General features: G+C 53.7%; 2 protein-coding genes across 4 annotated transcripts in view; both read right to left on the reverse strand.

Annotated features, from left to right (window-relative positions):
- The window catches only part of FAM3A (family with sequence similarity 3, member A), an 8,419-nt gene extending 4,535 nt beyond the window's left edge, over positions 1–3,884 (reverse strand). For both annotated transcript variants that reach the window (XM_012662017.1, XM_012662016.1), the window contains exons 1-3: positions 3,818–3,884; positions 2,217–2,330; positions 1,589–1,612 (exon numbers count right to left, since the gene is read on the reverse strand). In XM_012662017.1, the coding sequence (XP_012517471.1) occupies positions 1,589–1,612; positions 2,217–2,330; positions 3,818–3,830 (151 nt within the window). In that variant the 5' untranslated portion in view covers positions 3,831–3,884. The remainder of the gene's footprint in view (positions 1–1,588; positions 1,613–2,216; positions 2,331–3,817) is intronic.
- An 8,287-nt stretch (positions 3,885–12,171) lies between these two features.
- Positions 12,172–19,235, reverse strand: part of G6PD (glucose-6-phosphate dehydrogenase) — a 15,938-nt gene continuing 8,874 nt past the window's right edge. For both annotated transcript variants that reach the window (XM_012662007.1, XM_012662006.1), the window contains exons 3-13: positions 17,755–17,792; positions 17,549–17,657; positions 16,666–16,883; positions 15,223–15,381; positions 14,937–15,062; positions 14,457–14,550; positions 13,787–13,973; positions 13,354–13,589; positions 13,191–13,267; positions 13,013–13,105; positions 12,172–12,928 (exon numbers count right to left, since the gene is read on the reverse strand). In XM_012662007.1, coding sequence (XP_012517461.1) covers positions 12,838–12,928; positions 13,013–13,105; positions 13,191–13,267; positions 13,354–13,589; positions 13,787–13,973; positions 14,457–14,550; positions 14,937–15,062; positions 15,223–15,381; positions 16,666–16,883; positions 17,549–17,657; positions 17,755–17,792 — 1,428 coding nt within the window. In that variant the 3' untranslated portion in view covers positions 12,172–12,837. The remainder of the gene's footprint in view (positions 12,929–13,012; positions 13,106–13,190; positions 13,268–13,353; positions 13,590–13,786; positions 13,974–14,456; positions 14,551–14,936; positions 15,063–15,222; positions 15,382–16,665; positions 16,884–17,548; positions 17,658–17,754; positions 17,793–19,235) is intronic.

Below are 19,235 nucleotides of genomic sequence, written 5' to 3' on the forward strand. Positions count from 1 at the left end.
GAGACTCTTTTCTAAAAAAAAAAAAAAAAAAAAATGAAAAATCTAGATTGCCTTTACGAGAGTGTTGGTAGGCCGGGTGCGGTGGCTCACGCCTGTAATCCTAGCACTCTGGGAGGCCGAGGCAGGCGGATTGTTTGAGCTCAGGAGTTCGAGACCAGCCTAAGCAAGAGCCGTCTCTACTAAAAATAGAAAGAAATTAATCGGACAACTAAAAGTATATAGAAAAAATTAGCCGGGCATGGTGGTGCATGCCTGTAGTCCCAGCTACTCGGGAGGCTAAGGCAGGAGGATTGCTTGAGCCTAGGAGTTTGAGGTTGCTGTGAGCTAGGATGATGCCACGGCACTCTAGCCAGGGCAACACAGTGAAACTCTGCCTCAAAAAAAAAAAAAAAAAAAAGAGAGTGTTGGTAGAAATAGGGAAATTTAAAGGCAATTCTGGTGAGTGCTCAGAAAGCAGAAAGGAGAACAATAGAGAAAGCTTCTATCATCTTAGAGAATACATATATTACCACGAATAGAATGCTGCTAGAAGTATGCATGTTAAAGGTGCCTTTGGTTAGGTCTCAGAGAGAAATGGGGAACGTGCTACTAGACACTGGCGGAAAGGTGATCCTTGTTATAAAGTGGCAAAGAACCCCGCCAACTTGTGTTCTAGTGTTTTGTAGAAAGCAGGACTTGTAAGCACTGAACTTGGATATTTAGCTGAGGACATTTCCAAGCAAAGTTTTGAAGGCATGGCCTGATTTCTCCCCACTGTTCACAGTAAAATTTGATAGAATAGAGAACAAGGAATTGAGGAACTGTTAAGCATGAAGGAACCGGAATGTGAAGATTTAGAAAATCCTCAGCCTAATCTCATATTGCAAAAGGTGAGAAGGCAGCCTCTGGAGAGAACACCAGGGCTGTGACTGGCCAGGCATTTGCTAAAGAGATGAAGCCTGTGACTTGTGGATCCACTCGACCCTCTTGGCAGAAGTTTGGAATAGAGACCGGGCTATCCAAGAGGGATCCATGGAAGAGTTTCTTATTTATAGCATGGACCCCCCATGCACTGCACAAGAGACCAATAAGGTTTGGGAGAATTTTACACCAGCAGAAATACTGCCAACCTGGACTAAAAGGAACAGAGACAGGACGAAAGAAAGGAAGGGTGACTCCAAAGGCAGAGCCATGGATGCAGAGGCCAGAGAGGGCAAAGGCCCAGAGAGTGGGACTGTTTCCCATTTCAGAATATGTCGTCACCCCAGCAGGCCCAGAGGACAGAGCATCAGGCCACAGAGGAGTCTTCTCAGGCCTTGAACCTAATACAATTTTCCCTGCTGGGTTTTGGACTTGCTTGGGACTGGTGACCTGTTTTCTTCCTTCCAATTTCTTTCCTACTCCTGTCCCCCCATTGCATTCTGGCAGCAGGTAACTTGTTTTCTAGGTTCACAGCATGCGGGCAGCCCTGGTGGGCTGTGATAGCTAGTTCAGGGAGGAATTAATGGAGAATAGAAACCTTGGAGGACTAGGGGGAAGGTAGGGCTGTCACAAAGACGGTATGAGGGATGGGCAAAAGGGAGGAGCAGGGAGGTGACAGGAGCCTTACCTGCAGTCACTGAGCTCTCTGGGCCTGTGGATACAAAGAGTTGTTTCTGTTAGCGTGGAGGCCTCCTGGAGCCTGCAAAGCAGGGCAGCCTGGCCCTACACCACAAACTCAAGGTGGAGGAGCTGTCAGGCTCAGCAGCCAGGGGCTAAGACAGGCTGACCTTGGCATACTATCTGCTCAAGTCTAAATGATGTTCAGATGGAAAACTCCCTACTCTAGGAAAAGGGTGAATTGGAATTGTAAAAAGTATATAGGTGACCTATTACCAGTTGACAAAGCGTAAAGTCCCCTCCCTAGCTCAGGGCTTAGCAAAAAGCCTGCGGGAGCAACCAGAGCATTGTTCCCAACATTCAGTGGAAGCCTTCCTGCCCCTCACTCTGACCCTGCTGACTTCGATGGGGCACAGAATTCTAATTATCGAGTATTGGCTTTCCCTGCTGGAGAAACTGGGTGGTGGGGGAAGGCTGCACTTGATGCCAGGAGACAGACTGGGGACAGCCAGAGGTAGCCTGCCAGGGAGACGAAAGAAAACCCAAGCCACCCCCAACCCTCAAGCCTCAGCCACAGGCCCAGGCGGCCACCCTGGTGGTGACCTCCATAGCAGGGCAAGGAAGGGTCCCACACTCACTGGTGAAGAGTTGCTGGATGCGAGGAAAGCCACTGCCAGGCCCACCCAGGAGGATGCTGACTATGATCCAGGTGAGACCCACAGTGATGACTAGGGCCACAATGCGGAGGGGGCCTAGAGGCAGGACAGACACGGGGCAAGCTCACCTCAGACACCAGGTAACTTCAGAATGAACCCATAGCCTGTGATGACCAGGTCTCCCCTTCCACTTGGGAAGAAGTGACTGGAGTACAGGAAGGTGGGGACCTGTAGCCATCCACCAGGCCTGAGAGGGAGACTCAAGCTCCTGGGCAAGTGGAAGGAGGAAACCAAGTTCAAAGGCAAAGCCTGCCCGGTTTGGCTCTCCCTGGAAGGTTTAGAGGGGACTTCCAGAACTCCCTGCTCGAGAGGGGCTCCAGGCCTTCCCCAGAAACCCCTTCAACTTCCTGCCTCTGAGACTACCAATATATTTGTGCCCCCCATCTGCCTCTCCTTTCCGCCTGTTCTGATAGAAAGGGTCCCTACTCCTTGTTAAGACCAGTCCCTTCACCTGCCGTGAGCTGGATCCCCTCTACCTTGCTCTTTCTCCTGTATATTCAACACCTCCCATCTTAAGAAATCAAAGAAAAAGTTCTCCTTCAAAACCACATCCCCATCCTCACTCCCCTAACCTTCCTCGTCCCTGTCGAACCCGTCCAAAGTCATCTATGCTCACTCTTTCCAACATCTCACCTCCCATTCTTTCCCCAACCTGCTCCAATGTGGCCTTGCCTCCACTGCCCCAGGAAAACAGCATGTTGCCAAGGCCACCGATGATCTTCATGGTCACCTGTCAGCCCTCATCTTCCTTGACCTCTCAGTGGGCTGCCCATGTCTTGACAGACACACTTCTCCACTGATATCACGCTCTCCTGACCTGACCTCTCTGCATACTCATTCTCCTTGGTTAGAGCGCCTTCCTCTACCTACCCTTAAAAGCTGGACACTCCCAGGCTTCTGTCCCAGGCTGCCTACTCTACCCATACTCTTTTTAGATGATCTCATCTACTCCCAAATCTTGAATTAACCGCCTATTTTCTAGTTCCAGCTTTGACTTCTCTTGCACTCATGCCAGCCAGTTCCTCATTCACCAGCTCCATAAAGCTGCTACCTTAGCAGGTCTGAACTCCAATTCTTGAGTTCTACTCTCCGCCCCACCCAGCTTATCCCTCCCCAAGGATCTTCATCTTAGTTGTCCAGCTCTTACCAGGTCTGGCATCCGGTTCATATCCAACCCCACAGCCACTTCTATCAGTTCCCCTCTAAGACCACACCTCCCCACCTCAACTGACTCCCTGCCCCCTCTCTCTCACTACTCATTTTCCAGAAAGCAGCCAGCCTGCTATCTGGGTTGGGAGATACTGATTATACTAATCCTCATGTCATAGCTCGGGGAGCTAAAGTCCTCAGAGGTGAAAGGATTTGCTCAAGGTCACAGAATGAATGTTTGTGCAGAGTCCTTCATGTCCAAAATCAAACCCAGTGGTCCACCCGGGACCCTCCAGACACAGATGTCGGGACACCTGAGCCTCCAGCCAGGTTCCCTTTTCAAGTCCTTTCTGCTCGTTGTGGAAGCCACCCACCTGCCAACCTCATGTCCGCTCCTCCCGCCGGGTTGCGCTGGGACCGCCGGCAGGTGTGCTGTTTGGAACCGTGCGCTCTGCGGGAACAAAGCGGAAGAGGTTTGGGTGGGAGTCAGGCGGAAGCCTGTGCTGGGCCCCTGCTTGGGGGAGGGGCGCGATCGGTACTACCATTTGTTCGTTCAACCACCTGGCCAGTCTAGGCTCCTCGGGAACGCGAGAGAAACCCTGCCTGGCCTGGAGGGGCCCAAGGAACCTATTGGCTCATAATCGTGCCCACAGGAGCCTCCAGGGCTGGGACGTGGAAGTGGTTCTCCCGGACTTGGGCTACTCTCGTGGGAGGCCCGGGACTTGGACGGTTTCTCCGGTCCTGGGGGCCGACGACGCAGGCAGGGCCTGCCGGGGACTTGCCTGGCCGTGGGGAGACGTGGGCTCGGTCAGGGAGGTGCCCTGTCGGGCCGGTGGCCCCGCTCCGCTCGGCGAGAGGAGGAAAGCGAGCTGCGCAGAGGGGTTGGGAAGGTCCGCGAATGGCGGCCCGGGGCGGGGCCACAGCCAGCCGACACCACCCCTGCTATCTGCAGGGGCCGCGGCAGCCCAGTCGCCTGGCTCTGTGCAGGCCCCACCTCTAGGCCCGCCTCTAGCATTAGCTCCAGCAGCCGAGTGGGAGGGGCCTGGGCGGGCCCCGTCCCCGGCGCCGGCTCCGCCTCTGCAGTGCGCCCTGACTGAGCCTCCAGGTCGTACAGTGGGAGGGTTGGCCCCGCCCCTTGTCCTGCTTATGCCCTGCCCGGGAGGTACCCCTGGAACGCCTCTTGGGTGGGACATCTCCGCCTACATAGGCTTGTTCGGGTGGGTTTCCACTCAGGCCCTAAGGTCAGATTTCTGAGGCGTGGGACGAGGCAGATGGATCTGGAGGCACGATGAGAAATTGTTCCAAAGTTGATATATGTGCTTTTTAAAAACCAGGGAGCGCCTGGTTTTTAAGAAGCGCCTTGTAGTCTGTGTAGAAGCGCGTGCCTGCTGCCTCAAGGGTCACTCTTATAAGAGGAGGGGCGTGGGAAGCGCTACTTGGACACACTTGAAAGATTTTGCCTGCTTCTCCCGCCTCATCGTTCAAGCCCCCTCCCTCCACAGAGGTGCTCCTGCAGTATTCTTTGTCCGCATTCCACCCTAAGGGCAAAGGAAAATAAACACTTTCTGGAGGAGTGGAGGAGGCTTTCACAACAAACAATGGATTTTCAGACCTCTTGGGTTCAGCCCTACAAGTAACGTGACTTTTGCGTTCTACACAACTCTATTTTCACTTGAAAACAAACTGACATCCCGAGTTCCTTAACAAGAAAAACGGAGGCTCTAGAAACAGCTATGCCAGGCTTCCCCCGCGGCTCCGGGCACTGCTGGACACCCAGCCCGCAGCGTGTGTTAGGGTGGAAAGCCCAGTAGGCGCTCATGGCGCGGGTGGAGAAAGATTTCTCACACAGAGATTAAGATACAAAAGTAAAAAGTTAATTTTACCCTTTAGAAGGCCAGAGAGAATAAGAGAGAGAGAGCGAGAGAAGCGGGGGGAAGAGAGCAGGGAGATGGTGTGCCATCCCAAAGAAAGAGAATGGAGATGCCAGCAGCCAGGCCAAGTGGCTTGCTGCTTTTATGGGGACAAAGATAAATAGTAATTGTTGTGGAGTAATTACCAGGTAGCTGGGAGACATCAGGTTGTCCGTCTTTCTCGTTTTGTCTCCGTTCCTGCGGACTTGGTTATCTCTGAAATGTAGTCAGACTTACCACTTTGCCCCTGAGATATGGTTTTCAGCAAGACCTGGAGTTTACCCGCCTATTGTCTGTCTGCGAGCTTCTCAGGAACTCCTTTAGGCTATAAAACAGATTCTAAAAGCTGTGAGCTGGGGAATGTAAAGAGAAAGATTTACATTTCCTTACAGCTCTTTTCAGGTGTTTGTGAAAACAGAGTCCCAGCAGGTTGCCTGCCAGCGGGAAGAGCAGAGAGAGATCGCATAGGATTGATCTTTAGCTGTTATTACAAAATTAGGGGATTAGATATTTTCCTGTTATTTCAGCAAAGCCGTCCTTACAGCATGGACCTGGGGTGGCCTCCAGTCGGCCCTTCACCAGTCACCCCAACTCCGCCTGGCTGGCTGGCTCTCTCCTCTCCATGCCTTCATTCACACTGCCCCCCAACCCTGCCCCAGCCCTCTCTGCCCATCAAAGCCCGAGCCCAGCTCCCCTCCCTTTTACAGGAAGGCTCCCTGACGACTGCCCCAAGCGCACCCTGACCACATACCGTGCTGGGATGGCTGGGGCCACTGCTGTCGACTGGCCCAGCTGTCTGGAGGGCAGCAGCTGGGTGGTATGAGAACCACGGAAACCTTCCTGCCCTTGGACCCAATGATCCCATTTCCCGGAAACCACCCCGCCACCAGGGAAATAATCCAAAATACAGAGAAAGCTCATAGAGCCAGGCATGATAGAGCTCTGGTTAGAATCTAGTAGTTTCTCTGTTGGCATACACAACACTCATACACACTTCCTCCTGACACGATCAAGATAATCTGTTTCAGCACCCTGCTGCTGTAGTCAGGGATTTGTATTTGGCTTTTGTCACGGAATTTGATGGCCTCTCAGGTATTTGTGGTACTGAACCTTGGGCTCCATGCCCTCCTTAGTGGGGCCCAGTAGAAGCAGCTCCCGGCTACTCACACCCGTGGCCTGCCAGGGGACACAGGGCATCTGCCATACTGGTAGTTCTTACAGGACTGTGTTTACATTTTGCTCTGAGCAGGGATTTAGGAAAGGTTGGTTTAATGAGTCCCTCTGAGGGTCCAGAGGCAACTCCCCCTTCCCCAGGGGCACCACACAAGTGACAGACCAGAAACCTGGGATTCAGTTCCAGGTCTTCTGTCCAGGGGCAGCCCTGTGTAAACCCTTTATTTTCTCTGGGATGTTTTTTTTTTTTTTTTTTTTTTTTTTGAGACAGAGTCTCACTGTGTTGCCCGGGCTAGAGTGCTGTGGCGTCATCCTAGCTCACAGCAAACTCAAACTCCTGGGCTCAAGCGATCCTCCTGCCTCAGCCTCCCGAGTAGCTGGGACTACAGGCATGCGCCACCATGCCCGGCTAATTTTTTTTTCTATGTATTTTTAGTTGTCCAATTATTTTCTTTCTATTTTTAGTAGAGACGGGGTCTTGCTCTTGCTCAGGCTGGTTTCGAACTGAACTCCTGAGCTCAAACAATCCGCCCACCTCGGCCTCCCAGAGAGCTAGGATTACAGGCGTGAGCCACCGCGCCCGGCCTCTGGGACTGTTTTTTTTTGTTTTTTGGAGACAGGGTCTTGCTCTGTTGCCCAGGCTAGAGTGCAGTGGTGTCATCACAGTTCACTGCAACCTCAAACTCCTGAATTCAAGTGATCCTCCTGCCTCAGCCTCCTGAGTAGCTGGGACTATAGGCACACACCACTACACCTGGCTATTTTAAAATTTGTTATAGAGGCTGCGGTCTCACTATGTAGCCCAGGCTTGTTTTGAACTCCTGGGCTCAAGCGATCCTCCTGCCTTGGCCTCTCAAAGTGCTAGGATTACAGGTGTGAGCCACTAGGCTTGGCCTCATCCTTTTTATGTGTGTACACGAGTGAGATATGAAAAGTTTATGTCCAAATGGAGTTTAAGATAGCTCTTTAAATAGGTATAAAATAAAATAAATATTGTAAGTAACAAGAACACTGTTACTTTGCTATTGGGGGTCTTTTGTAGTTCCATATAAATTTTAGAATTGTTTTTTATATTTCTGTGAAGATATCATTGGTATTTTGATAAAGATTGCATTGAATCCGTACATTCCTTTGGGTAGTGTTCTCATTTAAACAATATTAATTCTACCAGTCCATGAACATGGAATACTTCCATTTTTTTGTGTCCTCTTCAATTTCTTTCATCAGTGTTTTATAGTTTTCCTTGTCTAGATCTTTTACTTCTTTGGTTGATTCCTAGGTATTTTATATTCTTTGTAGCCATCGTAAACAGGATCGTTTTCTTGATTTCTTTTTCAGATTGTTTGCTATTGGTGTATATAAATGCTACTGATTTTTGTATGTTGATTTTGTATCCTGCAACTTTACTGAATTAGTTTGTTAATTCTATCAGGTTTTTGGTGGAGTCTTTAGTTTTTTCTAAGTACAAGGTCATGTCACCTGTGAACAAGGCTAACTTGACATCTTTTCCAATTTGGATGCCTGATTGCTCTGGCCTTATGTGGCCTTTTGTGTCTGGCTTCTCTCACTGAACAAGATGCTTATGAGGTGCTACCTGAATTGGTGGTAGAAAAGAAGAAATAAAATGTGAAAATTAAAAAATAAAAAAAATGTAAAAAAATAAAAAAAAAAAAAAGATGCTTATGAGGATCGCCCGTGTTGTAGCATGGACCAGTAGTTTGTTGTTTATTATTGCTAATTAGTTTATCCATTCACTCATGTTTGATGAAAGTTTGGGTTGCTTCCACCTTTTGGCTGTTATAAATAGTGCTGCTATGAACATATGTATACAAGTTTTCATGTGAAGATATATTTTGACCTCTCTGAGGTGGTATATACCTGCAAGTGGAATGGCTGTGACTTTGGCTTGCCTGTCTCTGCCACAGTGTGGGCACCTATAGCAGAGGTGGCAGTTCATTATATTCACATGGGCCTTAATGTCTCTGTGGAAGCTTAAGGACCCAGAACTGAACTTGACTGTCTCTACCTGGGTCCTCATACTTTTGTGCCCGTGTAGACACCTAGAGCTGAGGTGGAAGTTTTCTCCCTTCACCTGCATCTTCATGTCTGCATGAGTGTAGGCACACAGTGCTGAGGTGACAAGTGAATGTCATCACTTGGGCCCTCATCCCTCTAGCTCAGTGTAGTCACCCAGACCTGAGGTGACAGTTGGGTATTTTTACCTGGGTTTCATGTCTTGGCTATATTTTGGCACTCAGATCTGAGGTGAGACTTCTCTCACCTGGCCCTCATGCCTCTGTCAAAATGTAGACACACACAGAGCTAAGGTGCCAGTTGACTGTCCTCATGCATGCTGTCATGCCTCTGCCCAAGTTCAGAAACCCAGGTTGAGGTGACATTGATTGCTTTAACCTGGGCTTTTTTATGCCTTTTTGCAGTATGGGCACCACTATCTAGGCTATCAGTTGATATATGTCACTTGGGCCCTTGTGTGTCTGTCCCAGTGTAGGCACCCAGCATGAGACTGCTTCTCTTGTCCGTGCCCCAGTGGAGAGCCCACGTTGAGTGTTTTCTTGGGCCTTTACGTCCCTGTCTCAGCGTAGGGCCCCAGAACTGAGGTGAGTGACAGTTGAATGCCCTCACCTGATCCCTTGTTCCCCTCTCACAGTGGGGACCCGAGCACTGAGTTGTCAGGTGACAGTAATCACATCAGCCTGCCTGCCTGTGCCCCAGAGCTGGCAGCAGAGCGCATGTGCCTGTTGACTGTCCTCGCCTGAGACTTCTTGACTCTACCCTAGATTAGGCAACCAGAGCTCAGGTGTCAATTGAGACCCTCACCTTCATGCCTCTGCCTAAGTTTAATGACCCAGAGATGAAGTGACAGTTGAATGACCTCAATGGTCTCTCGTTCTCTTTTCCAATATACGCACCCAGATTTGTGCTTTCAGTTGACTGCCCACACCTGGACCTCTTGCAGCAGTCTCAGTGCAGGCAGCAGTGCTCAGGTGTCAACAGTTGACTATTCTCATCTGGGACCTCTTGCCTCTACCCTAGCATATCTGTATTAGAGCTCAGGTAACGGTTGAGTGACCACACCTGGATGCAAATGCCTAAACCCATTGTGCAGGCATCCAGAGCTGAGGTGCCAGTTGAGTGCCCTTACCTGGGCCCAAATGCCTCTGCCACAGAGTAGGCATTCAGAACTGAAGGGACAGTTGCCTGTCCCCACCTGGGCCCCCCTGCCTCTGTCCCAGTATAATCTCTATAAGAGATTTGGTGTCAGTTAAAAGCCCTGACTCGGGCCTCATACCTCAGCACCTATGTTGGCACACAGAGCTGAGGTGACAGGTGTGTTGCATCTGCCCCATTGTAAGCACACACATATGAGGTGAGTGATGACTTTCCTCAGTGTGTGTCATCCTTGTTTCCCAGTGTGGGTCCCCAGAACTCAGGTGACACTTGTCTCAATTCAGTGGGACCCTAAGGCCTGTGCTACAATGTATTCACCTAGAGATGAGGTGACAATTGTCTGTCCTTAGTTGGTCCCTCATGTATGTACCTCAGTGTAGGCACCCAGGGCTGAATTGACAGTTGATTGTCCTCATCAGGGCCCTCATAGGCAATCAGAGGTCAGGTGACAGACAGTTCAGTGTCCTCGCCAGGGTCTTCATGTCTCTGTCACAGTGTAGGCACTCAGAGCAGTATCCGATGGAGAGGTCCCCACGTTCCTCCCTTCCCACTCACACGCAGTCACTCATGTGTTGGGGCCATCTGTGTGGCTGGGTCCCTTCTCCACTTCCGGCACCCACTGCTGCCCCTGTACGGGAGCGTCCATCCCAGTGATGCCATGCCTGTAGATTCCCTGCAGTCCGTAAACATGAGGGACACGAAGAGTGAGGTGCTCGCTCCCTGGGGCTCGGGCCCCCGCGCCTTCAGTTTGGTCCCCACCCCCCTCAGGGCTCAATGCCATCCCCATGTCCCTATTCTGGGCTTTGAGGACGGCGCCCCCTGGTGGCGAGCGGTGGGTGAGGTGCAGATGCAACTTCAGGGGCCCGCTCTTTCGCATCCCCGCCTTCGTTCCGGGCCTGTCACAGAGCTTAGTCTGCCCAACTGCAGTTTCAAGACCCGCACTGCAGGGAGTCAAGGGCAATAGAGCCACACAGCTCCTCTCTAACCACTCAGCCAGAGTCACATCCAGCACGGTGAGCCCAGAGACGTTCATCACACCCAGAGGTGACTGTGGAGGTGGTATTGAGACCTTGGGACTGACCCATGCTCACTTACTTGGGTTTTGCGCCCTGTCCCCAGGAGTTTCCCTCCTGGCCACCCCTGCCTGATCTCCCATGGTAGGTAACAGAGGAGGCTGCCCCAAGTCCCAGGACACAAGGGGTGACAGTCTTGTTGCTTGCACACACATGCCCCCTACTAAGCCTTTCTTTGCACCCTGAGAGCCCTGGGGCTCAACCTCAGCGGGACCCCCAGCTCCCAGGTTTCAGCCTTTCCCACGACCCCTTCTGGAGACCATGGGCACCAGGACCAAGGCCAAAAGGCCACTACCCTTTGGCCTCAGTGCAGCCTCCAATCCTGTGACCTGCTCCTGGCCCCCATTAAGCTCCTTCCTTCCCTATTCAGGGTGCAGGTGAACTTGGTGACCTCCCTCCTCCCACAACCCAGAGGTGCCACTTCCCGTTTCCATGGGGGATGGGAAGAGTCGGAATCACACACAGGGGCACAGCTTGCATGTAGTAGGCAGGGAGCAAGACACCATCCTGGCTTATGGGACGGGAACTGTCCTGCCCACCGTTTGTTTCCTCTTTCACTGTGGATTTCTCCTGGGCAGGAGCCTCAGCTCATCCTTTGGATCCAGGCCTCTGCCTGCCTTCTTTGCCCTAACCCGTCCTTGAGCGTTTGCTTCCTCCATAAAACACACCACCACCTGGTCATTTTGTCCTGCTGGTGTCATCTCCTAGAACCCAGGCCACAAGCACAGGTACCGTGGTGTCGGCAGGACAAACACTGTGCTGAGACACTCAGGCTGCTACCCTTGTTGGGCCAGTGTACAGGGCTGAAAGTGGCCCCAAACACTCATTCCCACCTGGAATCTCTGAAGGTGGCCTTATTTGGAAATAGGGTGTTTGCAGATGCAGTCACATGAGTTAGGACGAGGTCATACTGGAGCAGGTGGGCCCTAATCCAGTGTGAGTGGTGTCTTTACAAGATGGAAGAGAAGAAGCCACACACGGTGAGGCGGCGGCCACATGGAGATGGAGGCAGAGAGCGGGGTGAGGTGGCCACAGCAGGACTGCCTGGAGCAGCCGCCACGAGCTAGAAGAGGCGGGAAGGAGCCTCCGGAGGGAGTGCGGCCCTGCCCACACCTGGATTTCGGACTCTGGCCTCCAGAAGTGGGGAGAAGCCATTTCTGGATTGGGGCTTGTATGAGTGTCCTGTGGCTGCTGACAATAACAGAAATGGACCTCTGCAAGTAGTATTTGGAAAGAGAGGTGACACAGTGGTCACAACTGGATGTGGGGTCAGGCCCAGAGGTGAGGAGCCTGAGGGAGGCCGGCTGCAGGGGAACCATGCAGGTGCACGGGGAGTGGGGGAAGCAAATGACAAGGGGACAGGAGGGGCTGTTTGCAGATTTAATGGAGAGGGACGAGGTGGCGGGGGGTACCAGCTGCTGCTTCTGCTTTTCCTGTGGTGGGGAGGCTACCTGCAGCTAGGGTGGGGCCTGTGGAGTGCAGAGTTGGGGGGACTGGGGGACTCCTAGGGGCCCAAGGCATTGCTGGGCAGCACCAGGGCCCTTCCAGCTGGTGACAAGAAATGTGGAATGGCACTGAGGCTGGCTTGGTTGCGGGCAGGTTCTCTCACACCCCAAGTTCTGAGGAGCCTGCCCACAGCCACCAGGGAGTGTGGTTTGGCCACTGCCCCACTGAGGCCCATAGCCCTCCCCGTCAGCCCTGGCTCCTGCCCTGGGCCATCCCCAGTCCCAGTGGCTGAGGAGCCCCAAGACAGACAGACAGACCGCCCTTCTCCTCCCTTCCGTTGGGGCTGGAGTGAGGGGACGAGGCTGGCTCAGGCAGGGCCTGAGGGGGCCTGGGATGGTCAGTCTCCAGTGCTTGGTGGCTGAGGAATGTAGCTGGCTGCAGGCGGCAGCAGCAGCAACAGTGGCGAGGGGCAAAGGGTGGCCCAAGCCCGGGGCCAGGAATGTGACACTGAGGCCTGTGGTCCCGAAGCCCTCCCGCGGGGTCGGACAGTGGGAAGGAGAGACAGAGTGGCCAAGGCGGGTGGGGTGTGGGTGGGCACCAGGCTCAAAGCTTGTGGGGGTTCACCCACTTGTAGGTGCCCTCGTACTGGAAGCCCACTCTCTTCATCAGCTCGTCTGCCTCTGCGGGGCCGCGGCTGGAGAGGGGACAGGCAGGGTGGTGAGGGAAGCCTGCCCTGGGCACAGGCTTGCCGGCGCTCCCTGCCCTGCCCTGCCCTCACCTGCCATAAATGTAGGGGATGGGTTTGGGCTTCTCCAGCTCGATCTTGTGCAGCAAGGGGGTGAAGATCCGCCAGGCCTCCCGGAGCTCGTCGCTGAAGGGAAACAGTGTGGCTTGGGAGGGGGGCGGCACAGAGGGAGGGGGGAAAGGCCACCCCCATGGCCACAGGGAGCCCTCACCTGCGCACAAAGTGCATCTGGCTCCCACAGAAGACATCCAGGATGAGGCGCTCATACGCATCAGGGAGCTTCACGTTCTGCAAAGGAAGGGGTCTCACTGACACCACCGTGCGTCATCCCCAGGCCCGGAGGCCTCCTTCACGGGCCCCGCCCCCAGGGGCACCTTGTATCTGTTGCCATAGGTCAGGTCCAGCTCCGACTCCTCAGGGTTGAAGAACATGCCGGGCTTCTTGGTCATCATCTTGGTGTACACGGCCTCGTTGGGCTGCACGCGGATCACCAGCTCATTGCGCTTGCACTGCTGGTGGAAGATGTCGCCAGCCACATCGCGGAACTGCAGTCGCACCTCTGCCTTGCGCTCATTCAAGGCTTTGCCGCAGCGCAGGATGAAAGGCACCCCTGGATGAGTGACAAGGCCAGTCTCAGGACCAGCTCTCTTGGTGGCATGGGCTGGGGTGTGTGAATGTGCATGCGTGGCGTGGCAGTGTGGCAGGGTGCTGTGTCCCACCCCTGCCAGCCTCCGCCCTCCAGCAGCGAAAGGGTCTCCCAAGGACGTGCCCCGCCCTGCCTCACTCAGCCCCAGAAGCACCACCTACCGTCCCATCTCTCATTCTCCACATACAGGACGACAGCTGCGAAGGTGGCAGTGGTGGACCCATGGGGCACCGTGGGGTCGTCCAGGTACCCTTTGGTGGCCTCGCCCTCTCCACTGGGGTTCCCCACATACTGGCCCAGGACCACATCATTGGCCCGCACCTCTGAGATACATTTCAACACTTTGACCTGGGAGAAAGCCAGGAGAGAGTGGGCCCCCTGGGTGATGAGCTGGGGCACAGGTGGCAGGTGTGAGGAAGCTGGGTGGACCCAGCCGGTGGGTTTCCCCACAGGGAGTGTGCGCCCTGCACACGAGCAGCCCTAATGACGGACGGGAGGAAGTACCTCTTTGGCTTTGCTCACTGTGCCAGGGGCACGGCCATGGGTCCCTTCCCTGAGGGCCCTCCAGGACCACCTTGGCCCACTCTTGTGTTTTCTGAGGAGGAAGGTGAGGCCTGCTCTTGGTTGTACTGCATTCACTGTCACACCTGGGACATGACAACCTGGCCTCATGACTCCCAGCCCTGGGTGCTTCTACCTGCTGTCCTCAGAGCTGGTAGCTTCTGTAGGGGACAAGGACACCTGCCATTTGCATATCTTGCTCAGCGTCTTAGAAGTGGGCCTGCTCGGGGGCACGGCTGCTGGGGACCAGGAGGGTACACCCCCACCCACCTTCTCATCACGGACGTCGTCCGAGTTGGTGGAGGCGGGCTTCTCCATGGCCACCAGACACAGCATCTGCAGGAGGTGGTTCTGCATCACGTCCCTGGTGGCAGAAGAGGCCAAAGCTCTGGTCAGGCGCCACTTCCAGGTCAGGGGGAAGCAATGAGGAATGGGCCTCTTAGCCCCCTCCCTGTCAGCCAAGTTCCAGGGGGGCCTGTGCTTCCCAAACAAGGCTTTCCAGTGGCAGGTGCAAGACTTGCTTCCAGATCCCCACCGTCTTCCAGGTCCCCTTAAAGCAAGGAAGTAGACAGCGACCCAGCCACTGAGCCAGGAAACCCGAGGGGTGTGGCCACCCTTGACAGCTCAGCTCCTCAGATTTTGACCGTTGGGGTACGAGGAAGAGCTTCCCACAACAGGGAGGGCCAGCCCTGCAGGTGACTGTGCCCCACGCCCTGTGCCGCCTGCCACGAAGGGGAAACAGGCTCTCACCGGATGATCCCAAATTCATCGAAATACCCCCCACGACCCTCAGTGCCAAAGGGCTCCTTGAAGGTGAGGATCACGCAGGCTATGTTGTCCCGGTTCCAGATGGGGCCGAAGATCCTGTTGGCAAATCTGTAGGGATGAGCAGGGCAGAGGCTGGCACAGCAGAGGGGCAGGGGCCCCATGTTCTGGAGGAATTCGTCCTCGGGGAGGCAGCAGGACAGTCGAGGCTCCACAAGCACCGACTCCTGACACCGTCCCCTTCTCCTCCGTCCCCCAGAAGAGCGCCCACCTCAGCACCATGAGGTTCTGGACCATCTCCTTGCCCAGGTAGTGGTCGATGCGGTAGATCTGGTCCTCCCGGAACAGAGAGGAGATGTGGTTGGACAGCTGGTCAGAGCTCTGTAGGTCCCTCCCGAAGGGCTTCTCCACAATGACGCGGTTCCAGCCTCTGCCGGGAGCCCAGAGCCATGTCACCTCCCTTGACCCCCTCCTCAGGGAGTATGGGTCAGACTGAGTTACCCCTGACTCCCCTCCCCAGGGAGCAGGGCCTCCCTGCCCCCTCTGCATCCTCAGTTCTGCTGGGCTGGCCTTTGTCCCCTGCCTTCTGTCCCTGGCTCTCAACAGGAAGCTCAACACCTTGAAAACCTTCCTGCCAACCCGCTGGCACTGGACAGCACTGCTGACATGTCACATTGGCCCTGTGTGGGGGGACAGGTGCTGGCAAGGGCATGGGCTCCCCCTTGGTTTTTTTTTTTTTTTTTTGAGACAGGGTCTCACTCTGTTCCCCTGGGTAGAGTACAGTGGTGTCAGCACAGTTCACTGCAGCCTCAAACTCCTCAAACTAAGGAAGTGGCAGGAGCAGGTGAGGCAGTTTTCTGCCCCAGTTTGGCAGGCAGCATGGGTAGCTTTGGGGAAAGCAAGGATGCCAGGTGCTAAGAGGGGAGCAATCCTCCTGCCTCAGCCTCCTGTGTAGCTGGGACTACAGGCGCACCCCACCATGCCTGGCTAATTTTTCTGTTTTTAGTAGAGACGGGGTCTCGCTCTTGCTCAGGCTGGTCTCCAACTCCTGAGCTCAAGCCATCCTCCCGCCTTAGCCTCCCAGAGTGCTGGGATTACAGGTGTGAGCCACCGCGCCCGGCCTTTCCCCATTGGCTTTAAAATGAGAAAAGGGCCCTTTCTTTGCTGTGTCACGAAGAGCAAAACCAGGAGGGCAGGGGAGAGTGGGGAGACAAAGGACCGTGGGTCTGGGAATCCGCTGGAGTAAGCGCCGCTCAGCGGGCTTCTCGTGGAGCAACACTGCCACCTCGTGGCCCTGGCGGGGACTGGGGAAAAGGCAGAGAATGAGCCCGCGGCAGCGAGTGTTTCATGGAGCAACACCGCCACCTTGTGGTCGCGGTGGAGACTGCTGCCAGGGACTGATTTCCCGCCTGATGGACATTGAGGCTGCTGCACTCCAGCGCTTGAAACACATTTGAACCACGAAGATGGGTAGTAACATTTTCAGCAAGGACTGTTAGAAAACTACCGTATTTATAGCCTATTCCCTTCTTTGGAGAGCTAATTCGTGTAGAGAACAAACAGGGGGCACCCAACTTTTCAGCTGCCTAGAGCCATTTGACCTGAGGGCTCTTCGGAGCAGGGGGAGCCCCTGCCCGGGCCAGTGCAGCTCTGTAGCCAGGGCAGGGCAGACAGGCCATGGCAGCAGGGAAGGCAGGCGAAGGACAAGCCTTACGTCTGGCTCATGCAGGTCTCGTGGATGTTCTTAGTGACGGCCTCATAGACGGTGGGGGGCAAGGCCAGGTAGAAGAGACGGTTGGCTTGCAGCCCCTGGGGAAGTGCATTCATGTGGCTGTTGAGGCGCTTGTAGGAAGCCGTGTCATCGTACTGGCCAGCCACATAGGAGTTGCGGGCAAAGAACTCCTCCAGCTTGGGCTTCTCCTCTGGGGTGGCCTGGGAGAGATGGACAGACAGATGTCGGCCCCTCCCTTAGAGTCCGTGTCTGCCCTGCCCCAGGGGAGTGGGGGGGGGTCTCATTTGTGCTCTCATCCCACACCCAGGGTGGGCTTCCCACACTGGGTTCAGCGCCATCTCGGCAACTTTGCACATCCAGGGCAGGGGGCTGAGGCTGGCAGCATGAATGCATGCCTGGGGACCTGGTGCGCTAAGACAGAAGTGAGATTTCAGGAAACTCTGACCGGGAGAAATGCACTGGAGAAGCCTCGCTCTCCAAAATCATTACGCCAAACTACAATGTGTTGAGAAAAGGCAGCTTGGAAGGATTTCTGCCGGTTAAGAGGCACATTCAACCTGCCCCCAGAGCACAGCAGGGTGGAGCCAGTGAGGCCTGGTCAAAGGGTGGCTGGGTGATGGGGGTCTCTGTGCCCATTGCTCCCCCTGCCACTAAGGAAGTGGCAAGAGCAGGTGGGGCAGTTTTCTGCCCCAGCTTGGCAGGCAGCATGGGTAGCTTTGGGGAAGGCAAGGACGCCAGGTGCTAAGAGGGAAGAACACCCCAGGATGGGATGGGAGGATGTCCCCTGGTGGCTACCTGAGGCTGGCCCCATGGGAGCTGGCAGAGAGGGCAGAACCAGGCCAGGGGAGACCCTGAAGCCACTCACTTTGAAGAAGGGCTCACTCTGCTTGCGGATGTCAGCCACCGTGAGGCGGGAACGGGCATAGCCCACAATGAAGGTATTTTCAGGCAGAAGGCCGTCCCGGAACAACCACCTGAGGGCAGAGCACAGCCATAGCCAGAATGCAGAGGGCAGGGCTAGGCCTGTCCCTGCTGGGGAGGCCACAGGAGCAGCGTGGGGGATGGACTTACCAGATGGTGGGGTAGATCTTCTTCTTGGCCAGGTCGCCCTGTGGCAGAGGGAACAGGTGTGGTTAGAAGCAGCTGGGGACACAATCTAGATTGTCCCCCACCCCACTAGCTCAGGATCAGCACTCAGCTGCGAGCATATCTGTCTTGCCCCCATATACGGCCAAAGGAGCCCTGAGATCTGAGCCTGCGCCAGTCCTCTACCCTCAACCCGGAAGGCATAAACTCGTCTTTTTTGGTACTCATTCTCTAGCTATAAAGAAAAAAATTAAAACTCAAACACATCTCCTGCATTCAAGAAGAAAACCTGAAAATTCAATTCAGTAGAACTGAATGAGTAAGGAAGTACCATGTATGCAAATTTGTGAGATGTGCTTGAAGACAGTGAACTAAGCATTCCATTCATGAAGTCAGAAAAAGGACAGTAGAATTTTAAAGCCAAACAAATTACAAGGAATGAAATAATGAAAAGAAAAATTAATATCATGAAAAACTAACCAAAAGAAAAGATTAACAAAGCCAAAAGTTGGTATTTGAAATAGGCTAATAAGAACAGGCAACCCTTTGGCACAGTTGCTTTGTAAAAAGGCACAAATAACTAGGGGGTCATAGCTGGGCGTGGTAGCTTGAGCCTGTCATCCCAGAGACTTGGGAGGCTGAGGCAGGAGGACGGCTTGAGCCCAGGAGTTTGAGACCAGCCTGAGCAACCCAGTAAGACCCCAATCTCTAAAAAATAAACAAACGAAAAAGAAAAAGAAAAAAAAACCACAAGAAAAAAACCAAAACACTTGGGTGTACCATTGGACCAAACTACAGACAGGAAACAGAGAAAAGGGTTTTATGAACAACTTTACTCCACGTGTGACAACCTAGATGAGATAGACAAATTTCTAGAAAAGGCCAACCTACCAAAACAGAGCAAGGGACCTGAGTGGGGCAGTGGCCACAAACCTTCCCACCAAGACAACTCCTGGCACAGAAAGCATTGCCAGTGGTTCTATGAAAATGCAAGGAAGAGAGAATTCCAGTCTTAAGTAAACACTTCCTGTAGACTGAAGAAAGGGCAAGGAAAGAACGTGGCAAAACCCAGAGGCCTGTCTGATTCACACACACATGCAGATGCAAAACGCCTGTAGAAAAACATCGGTAAGCTACATCCCGCAGCGTTAGAAAATGTAACATATTAGGACCAAGTTGGTTTTATCCAGGAAATAAAAGACTGGTTTGATATTAAGAAAGAAAAATCAATCATCAAAATTCACCACATTGGCCGGGCGTGGTGGCTCACACCTGTAATCCTAGCTCTCTGGGAGGCCGAGGCGGGCGGATTGTTTGAGCTCAGGAGTTCGAAGAGTTCGAAACCAGCCTGAGCAAGAGCGAGACCCCGTCTCTACTAAAATTAGAAAGAAATTAATTGTACAACTAAAAATATATAGAAAAAATTAGCCGGGCATGGTGGCGCATGCCTGTAGTCCCAGCTACTC

The sequence above is a fragment of the Propithecus coquereli genome, unplaced genomic scaffold, assembly GCF_000956105.1.
Source record: "Propithecus coquereli isolate 6110/MARCELLA unplaced genomic scaffold, Pcoq_1.0 Scaffold748, whole genome shotgun sequence".
NCBI classification, from domain to species: Eukaryota; Metazoa; Chordata; class Mammalia; order Primates; family Indriidae; genus Propithecus; species Propithecus coquereli.